Genomic DNA, 9,355 nt, shown 5'->3' with positions numbered 1-9,355 from the left:
TTATTCTTCTTTTTCCAGTGATTTGGAAATATTTCACAACAAGCTTATACATTGGTTTCATGTTTTTTACACATACAGTTGTGTTAACCTGTGACACATACTGTAAATGCATACTTATAGCTTCAACCCCTGCGTAGACGGATGCAGTCAATGGAGCAGGAAAGTGGTTAAAAGCAGGGAGGGGACTGAGGGCAACTTCCTATCATGGGACTAGTGTGCCCAGAGGAGTTTATAAATTCCTCCCCTTTTTTTACACCTCCCATATAATTTCATTGATTGTTATCCCATCAACAACACATAGAGGAAACGTCTGCCGTGTCCGTAGCGTGCTGCTCTTTGTTGGTTAGGAAAAGGCTTTAAAAGAAATGGACTGAAACCTGCTGGCTGCTCGGAAACACTGAGGAGGCATGAGACCTGTTTGAACTCGGCTGGTCACTCAATCTAACGCTCAAACTTTGTACTGAACGGTTTCTCTCGCTGCCTTTCGGTCATCAGGACTTATGTACAGCAGCGGCTACTCCCAGGTCTCCATGCGCGGTATGCAGGCCCAAAAGAAGATGCAGTACCGCTCCAGGGGCAAGAGCTGCGGCTACTACATGCGAATCGTCTTCTTCTTCTCATCGCTCATTCAGTCCCTGATTATAGTCAGCCTGGTGCTCTTTCTGATTTACGGTAAAAAGCAGGATTCGGCGTCCGTGTCGCGCATCCAGGACCTGGAGGAGAGCTTCAGTCGCCTCTCCATCGAGAACATGGATCTGAAGCGCCAGAGGAAAAATCTGACCTCTTTACTCAACACCACCCTGATCGAAAAGGCCCGTAACGACTGGGACCTGGCCATGTTGCGCTACCTGTCCAACCGCTCAGTGCTCATCATCGATGATTTTCGCAACAAGCTGGTGAAAAACTTTTTAAGAAGTTCAAGCTTTTAATTGTGTCTGTGCTGAATTTTTCATGTGTGATTCATTTATTCATTTCTTACCTGGAATTAAGTTGCAAATCCTTCAATGGTCATCAATGACAGTTTTCATCATTATTATTCTCTCAGTGTAATTAAAATGATGTTAAAAATATCAGTACTTAACAATTAGAACTGTAATTTTATTAAAACACATCCGTAGTGTATTTACTTAAGAGCTTTTATACTTTGACACCATTTTCAAATATTTTATTTAACAAGTAAGGTTCTCAGCTGAAGTTATGAGACATTGAAATATTTATTCACATTGTTCTTACTGACTTCCCCATGACTTTTCTTTAAATTTGAACAGAGACAATGCAATGAGGAGCTGTTCGGTTGCAGGACTAGTAGATCTATATCATGCCCATACAGTAAGTACATTATAATATTTCTTCACTGCAAGGCCAAAAATAAGATGTATACTCTTTGGCCACACAAGTAATCCTTACAGGTATTCTGTAGACAAAGAGACATTTCTGTTCTTCTTCATTTTCATTCAGCGGCTCCAGGTACCTGCAACTGTGGGTTGTTGCTGGAACAGCAGAAAGCCAAGCTGGTAGTTGTGGAGTCCAACTTCACCCAAACAACACAGAGGATGAGCAGGGAAATGGACGGGATTGCCAGAGAGAGGGATACCCTGAATTTACAGGCCATCAGTCTGAGGAGAGACAAATTCACCAAAGAAAAGGAGCTGGAATTCTTTAGGCAGAAATGCAAAGGTGACTTTACCCAGTCCCTGAGCGGCATCTCCAACGTCACCAAAGCTTTCCTGGAGAAAGTCGATTCTGTCTTTCCTGCATGCATCGCCTTCCAGCTCACCTGTCCAAAACAGAGGGAACACCTTGAACAGATCCGCACCAACTGCAGCAGTCTGTCCAGAGACGTGGAGGACAGGTTCCAGCGTTACCTGAACAGCGTGGGAGAACAGGTGTCGACCATCCAAGCGGAGAGCAGCCGTCTGAAAGCAGAGAACTGGCGACTGTCTGACGACTATCGCTCTTGCAACCAGAATCGCACGGGAATGATCCAGCAGCACAAACAAAACTTAGACAAGCTTCAGAGGAAACATGATGGGGACAAAGAGGGTCTCCTGGTTGACAAGATGAAGCTCATTGGAGAAATAGAAGTCCTGGACAACAATGTGAAATATAAAAGTAAAGAGGTTGAACACCTTAGACAGCAACTCAGGCAGCTCAACATGACATGCATGGCAAAGGTAAGGAGGATGATTGATCACTCAACAGGTTTTAAGCTTTGGAGGCATGTTAACAGGGTCTTCATGCGCCACAAACTGGACCTATATAGATTTTATAGATTTTTAATTTTAATTTTTCACTATCAAGTTACTTAAATTTGAATGCATATAAATTTAAAATGTTATATCAAAGTAAGCAATCTCAGTTTTTTGTATTGCTGACGGTTGTTGATGGTAATCGGTAGAAGAAAAGAAAATATCAGCTTTTTTTAATACAACCAAGAGATTATATGTTATCAATGTAACTTGTATTGGTTGCATACATTACACAACTGTTGTCTTTAACAATGAAATAATTCTATGTATGTAAATAATTCTGAGATGTTGCATGGTTGCCTTTTTGTCAATACTAGTCTTACAGGGTGCATCATTTTTGTTCATTCAATCCTGTAAATAACAACAATATACATATATATATACATACATACATACATACATACATACATACATACATACATACACACACACACACACACACACACACACACATACAGTGTGTGTGTGTGTGTGTATATATATATATATATATATATATATATATATATATATATATATATATATATATATATATATATATATATATATATATATATATATATGAGAGCACAGCAGCGTGACAGTAAAATCACAAAATAGAATATACAATACAAAAAGGTACAAAATAGTTTGTTTGCATCGTATAATGAAAGTTTAAAAAATCTTTACAAATCTTCCATCCCTTATAAGGTTTGTTGTTGTTTTTTCCATTTTATTTCAGACGGGGTTTGTTGGATTACCAGGAGGCTCAACTTCTCGAGCAGGCACCAGTCAGACTGGATGGGGCGTGGGTGGTGGTACTGGTGGATTCAACTCGGCCTCATCTGGCTCATCTGGATTGGGTCAGTTTGGTAGGACAGGGTCAGGTTCACCCTACGGCTCATCTGGGTCATCGTTCAATAAGGTAGGATCAACAGGAACAGGCTCCTCGAGCACATCCCTCTCTTCATCTGGGTCAAATAGTGCTACTGGATATGGACTGAATAAGATAGGGTCAACTGGAACGGGCTCTTCAAGCACATCCCTCTCTTCATCTGGCTCAAGTGGATTTGGATTCAATAAGCCAGCATCGACTGGGACAGGCTCTTCAAGCACATCTCTGTTCTCATCTGGGTCAGGCAGCTCCACAGGTTCGGGATATAATAAGCCGGGATCAACAGGAGGGACTGGATCAACAGGGTCAAATCCAAGTGTTAGCTCAAGTGGAACAGGCTACAATAAGCCTGGAACTAGTTCAAGAGGCTCCTCAGGCCTCGGGTCCTCCTATGGGTCAACTGGGTCAAGTCAGAGTTTGGGCTCAAGCGAGACAGGTTCAAGTAAGACTACAACAAATACAAAAAGCTCCTCATCCTCTTCTTCATCATCCGGATCAAGCAGTAAAAGCAGCTCTGGATTTTCTTGGCTTGGGTTTGGCAGCAGTAGCTCAGGACAGAGCAAGACAGGAAGTGGAACAGGAAAAGGAACATCAAGTGGGAGCAGCAGCAGTACTGGATCGTTGTTTGGTGGGGGGAGGACAAATGCACTGGCAGGTGGCCCAGGTAAGAATTTAATGATTATTATTTGTGATTTATTTGTTTGTTTGTCACATACCTCTTGAAATAGTTTGTATGTTATCTGTTTGGAGATACTCCAACATAAATTTTTATTATAATTACTTATAAATGTTTGCAGGAACTCAATGTATTTTAGATATGTTGTGAAGGTGAAAAGCTGCTTGATTAGTTATGTTATGGCTAATCACTGATTTCCTGTGTTTAATCAACAGTCAGTGTCGCTCAGCACCTTCAGGATCTGCAACGCCTCATCAACTCTCGCCCAGAGTAAGTAAGAAGAGAAAAAAGAGCAGGGTACTTCAGGTTTTAGTAAATAGAACACAAACAGATGTAAATCTGTTGTGGAGTGATGTACAGTATTAACAGTGCTCTTGTCAGTATTCATTACAGCAGATATGTATTTTGACTCAAATAAATTAAACTAGATTTTTGGTTTTATTGATGGAAATTATGGATAAAAATGTAAATAGAGAATATCATCAACCATACAAGCATGCCCTTGAAATCAATAATGTCATTTTGTATCCTCTGTTTCTGTCTCTCTAGGGAAAGACAGGATCTCTCCAGAGTCATTCTGGGTTAATTCATCACGGCAAGAAAAACAAGAGTTGATGCACAGTTAAATAATAACAGCTAAAGCTTAATAATAACATATCAAGATGAACAATGTGTGTGTGTGTGTGTGTATGTGTGTGTGAGACGTTGTGTACTCATTGTGTAACCAAGCATGAATAATCACATGTACTTTTATTAATGTAAATACGAGAATAAGGCATTGTTTTAATATTAACACATCATCTGTGCTTGTCTCTTCTATATAAACAAAGCTATTTAAGATATTACTATAAGCAGACCTGGAAATGATCTTTTGTCCCTGTGTGCGTCACCTATTGTGTGCTTAATTGTCTGCAAATTACTCCTCAGCCCCTCCTGTGCTGCTGCAAGCAGGATTTATTGGCGACAAGAACGAAACCCCTTCAGTGTGTTTATGTTTACCTGCCAACCTGTTAGCAAGCCAACGGAGGCAGATGGAAGGAACCGTTGGATTTGTGCACACGCTGTTAAAAGCAATGTGTTATCGCTTAACTAAACATGGATATCCATAAGATAAATAGATCCCAATATACTGCATATAAAAAAACATAGATTGTAACAAGATAGAGCGTTTCTTGTAAATAATAAACAATGGCCTTTCCGAGAAAAAAACAATATGTTATATATAATCTGTGGATGCATGGCTTACAAAAAACCGGCAGAAATAATTGTATTCGTACATTAGCATGTCTGTCCATATTAGGAGATGTATACTTCCTCCTTGTTCTTCCTACAGTCACTTTTACAAATAAACACAAGTGTTTGTTTCAAGAGAGAACTATCCCAGGTTTTAAATGTTAATGTTACTGATGATGGAATAATTTTCATTCCAACATAAAATGGGGCCCAAATGCAGCAAGGAAGCAAACGGTTCTGAGAACAAACAAACATCCTGTCTGTTGCACTCTAAAAGGATGTAGATGTACTATTAATCCAAAAACCAGGAGGGTGTTGGCACCAACTAATACATATAGAACTTGAGCAAAAGCAACTTCTTTCTCATCCAAAGGATATCCTCTAACATCAAGTGATTTTCTGCGTGTGGGATCTGCAGCTGCAGAGCTGCTAAGAACTGGATTGGATGGTAATCCTATACACATTGTATGTAATCCAAAAAAAAAGGATTTGATGTATTGTATGAGCTTGTGATCCAATGCAGCCGGTTTAAGCATCTGTCTCATCGCTGTTATCGAGTAAACTTCTTGACATGAGCATTTATTCTTTAATTCTATCATTGACAATAACTTAGCAACACTGTCAAAAATGTTAGGGAGTAAATATGTTGCTGTAGATTACAAAAACAAAAATTTTCCATGTTATTTAACTATTTTCGAAAGTAAGCCAAAGAAGACTACACTCAAAATTAGTCTGGATAATGTTTGAGCGATCATTCGGTTGTCCGTTCATGATACATGTGCCCTTGGATTCAGGACTATTCCATGACATCCACTGGAGTCCATTCTAGCTGTTGTTTGGGGATCTTGATCCTCATCACCACTGAGACCTTTGATGCAAAGTTTGGGCCATTGTGTTGGAGCCTCCCCAGCCGTTTCCCTTCCTTTCCTGCTGCAGGAAGAGAAATCTGTGCTCATAATTACGACCTCCTTCCTCACCTGGGGTTGCAGGGTTTTGACCCTTTTTGTCCAAGGCTACTAATGGCTTCCATATAATGTGATTTCTAATTGCATTCACTGTCTACGTGGCCTTCCTGGCTCCGTGGCTACCCTGACTGTTAAAGACAACAGGGGGGCTGGGGAGGTGGGGGGAGAATTACCCCAGAACTAACATCCTTCAATGCAAACCATGACATTCACCTTGACCTTTATTTCCAGGAGTGTTAGAAGGAAAAACAGACCGGTTTAATTAAGGTGAACGGGTCTGACTTTATGTAACTTGTGCAGTTCGATGTAATGCTTGATTTTTATTAAACAATGACAGGAGCTGGTGTCACCCATCTAAATCTATATCATCATTGTTCTTCTTAATACTGAGACAAAACTCTATTATTTCTTTCTCTATTTTTTTCACTTGTCTTATTTCAAAAGTGCAGGTGATCAAACACATTTAACTGAATGTATACAGGTATAATCACCCAAAACTGCATAAATAAAACTTGTTTTTAAATTAATTTCTTTATATTTACTGAAAACGTTTTATCATTCAGCAGGAGCAGAATCAACATATCACATGCTCTGACAAAAATGTATCTGAAGCTAACAGACCCAAAAATTATTTTCTGACCAGCCCCTGTCTACTATCTACTGGATATGAATTTGCTGCTCACTCATTGCCTTATTATGCATGACTGTGATGGTCATGAGGGGACAATGAGGGCTGTAACCTCTGAACTGAGGCAGCAGCAAACCTGGCAATGTCAGCACAAAGCACACCTACAGCTACACACTCATTACACACACACATGCTCACACAGGCTAACTAAAATGACAGTCTCAGTTCAGATTCAGTCATGAAAGCATGGAATTGAATTTACCAGAAAACCCTGCTGATCACCATTTTTTCAAGCAGAGTGTCTGGGAGAGTAATATTAAAATTTTGCATCATTCTTATTGTTTTATCCATATGTGCAGCAGTTATACAGTATGTACAAATCTAAAACACAACAGAAACAAGAGACTTCATCAGTTGTGGTTGTCATCACCTGAGTTTCTGTGAGCCTGTGCTGTGTTTTTATGTCATGGATTATCCATCACATGCTGAGAGCCTCACTGCTGCCACACCATGCTGGTGTAACCTGGACCTGCTTACATTTACTGAGCTGAAGCCGCTGCAGTCATTTGGTTTTAATCCTTCAGTCTGGCTGAGACCTGAGTTCCAACACTAACCCCTTCCTCTGGGATAAAACGCTCCTTGTCTGAAGCGTGTGCAAACGCATGCTAAAACAATTATGTCAATTAGATTATTTCAACGATCTACTATATACAGCAGAAACACCACTCTGATTCAGTCATATCCAGTAATACTTTTAATTTAATGTGATACTACAGTACAGTATTTTCCGCACTATGAGGTGCACTGGACTATAAGGTGCACCTTCAACGAATGGCCTATTTTCAAAATGTTTTCATATTTGAGGTTAGTTTTTGAGAAAATTAAAGGCTTTTATAGTGCGGTAAATACTGTGTATTGTAGTCATTGTTTCTGTGGGGGTTTTTTTTACAGTATTTGTAGTTTTTTTTTTCATTCATCTTTACGTATGGGTAACACTGATGAAATAATGAATAAATTGCAATCTTATGCAAGAGGAATGTCGACTATAGTGTTAAAGCTTAAAGGTAGCCATGAGCAACACATTCCAACCCCATGGCAGCAGCCCACTCCCCACACCAGGGGTCTGCAACCTTTAACACTCACACAGTCATCTGGACCCGGTTTCCATGGAGAAGACAACATAGGACATCTAAAATGAAGATAACACTGTGTGTGTGTGTGTGCGTGCGTGCGTGTGTGCGTGTGCGTGCGTGTGTGTGTGTGTGTGTGTGTGTGTGTGTGTGTGTGTGTGTGTGTGTGTGTGTGTGTGCTTTGACCTGAATTTAAAAAAATAACTGAAAAAAGAGCCCTATTTCACTGGACAATGAAGAAAAAATATTTTAATAATATCTGTATAAATATTTATTTTAGCTGGTTAAAGAGACCTCCGCTACTAACAGCTTTTGGGGAGCGTGACACACATTTTTAGTGACGAAAATAATTTATAAAAACATTAACATATGATTTTATTTTAACGTTTCAAGATCACAAAAATCTTCCAATTTACAACTACAATAAAAAACGAGCCAACACAAATAAAACACACTTCATTTATACATTTATATTTTATTTCCTAAACCACACGGAGCTGCTGCGTAAGGATGAGAGAGCCGCACACGACTGCGGAGCCGCAGTTTGCGTACCCCTGGAAGAAGGTGGCTGTCAGCCTGTAATTATCCTCTAGCGCCATCTAGTGTCACTAATAGTGAAAGTTATTTCATCGATGCCTTCATTAGTGGAGAATGGAGAGAATGTATTCTTCTATCAAACCCCAGTTGACATTTTAATTCTATTTTCTTAATATATGGGAAACAAAATAAATTCAACAGAAACCGCTGTAGTCACCATCTTTACACCAACACGTCAAAAAAAAAAAAAGGGTAATATGGTAGAATGGCGCTCAGAAAACCCGACTAGTCTTTAATTCAGTAAAAGCCATTCCCAGTGAAACCTTAAACTGGGGTGACCTGGATTATTGGGATCAAACCCAAAATGCGCAGACTTTGATAACAAATGTACTTTTCTTGTTTTAAATTTATTTCACTCGTTTTCACAAAAAATATTATTATTTACCTCAAAATTAAAGAATATGTTCAAAAATGCTTCTTAATGGGTTGGATACGCCTATTTACACGGATAATTACTAAAATTTATATTCTGGTCCAAGACCCATCCTATCACCAAGTTTCATGGACATCCATGAAATGGTTTGTGCGCAAATCAAAAACAGATACACAAATTTAAAAAAAAAAAAAGTAAAGTAACAAATTAAAAATGTAGACTTCAAGCGAGATGAATATATTTGCATATCTAATCCTTGTCAAGGTCGATTAAAGACGTCTCCAACAGCTTGCTGACAAACCATGCTCCATTTTTGCGCCAAAAGAACAAGCCAGCTGCGGACATTTTTGAAGTCAGTGCATCATGAGGGAGATTCATCCATGGAGACACGATCTGCTGCTGAACCACCTGCAGCTCTCCGTGCGCATCCTGGATACGCACGTAACGCAGACCTGCAGCCTACGCGGCGTCTCCCTCAACTTCATCCCGTCACGTAATGTGTAGATGCACCGATCACGTTCCTCCTCCTCCTCCTCCACCTCCTCCTCCTCCTCCTCCTCCTCCTCCTCCGCCTCCTCCTCATTTAACAGATACCAATTGTTTCCCCTTTTTACATGCAACGCGCAAAAA

The 9,355-nt window shown here is 39.8% G+C and overlaps 1 protein-coding gene across 1 annotated transcript; it reads left to right on the top strand.

The window, feature by feature from the left end:
• Positions 1-268: 268 nt before the first annotated feature.
• plvapa (plasmalemma vesicle associated protein a) lies at positions 269-6,336 on the top strand. The gene is made up of 6 exons (XM_068341161.1): positions 269-896; positions 1,269-1,329; positions 1,459-2,174; positions 2,971-3,787; positions 4,015-4,069; positions 4,349-6,336. The coding sequence occupies exons 1-6, from the start codon at positions 501-503 to the stop codon at positions 4,383-4,385; spliced, it is 2,082 nt and encodes a 693-aa protein (XP_068197262.1). The 5' UTR covers positions 269-500; the 3' UTR covers positions 4,386-6,336.
• Positions 6,337-9,355: the final 3,019 nt, after the last annotated feature.

This window comes from Antennarius striatus, chromosome 18, assembly GCF_040054535.1.
Source record: "Antennarius striatus isolate MH-2024 chromosome 18, ASM4005453v1, whole genome shotgun sequence".
Classification (NCBI taxonomy): Eukaryota; Metazoa; Chordata; class Actinopteri; order Lophiiformes; family Antennariidae; genus Antennarius; species Antennarius striatus.
Note: the sequence above shows the minus strand (reverse complement) of the source record. Positions and strands in the feature narration are given on the sequence as shown.

Bases quoted from the DNA above. Each gene is read 5' to 3' on its own strand.
- plvapa (XM_068341161.1), top strand. From the start codon at position 501: ATGTACAGCAGCGGCTACTCCCAGGTCTCCATGCGCGGTATGCAGGCC. The intron at 1,330-1,458 runs GTAAGTACATTA...ATTTTCATTCAG, and splicing joins ATCTATATCATGCCCATACA to CGGCTCCAGGTACCTGCAAC. The intron at 2,175-2,970 runs GTAAGGAGGATG...ATTTTATTTCAG, and splicing joins ACATGACATGCATGGCAAAG to ACGGGGTTTGTTGGATTACC.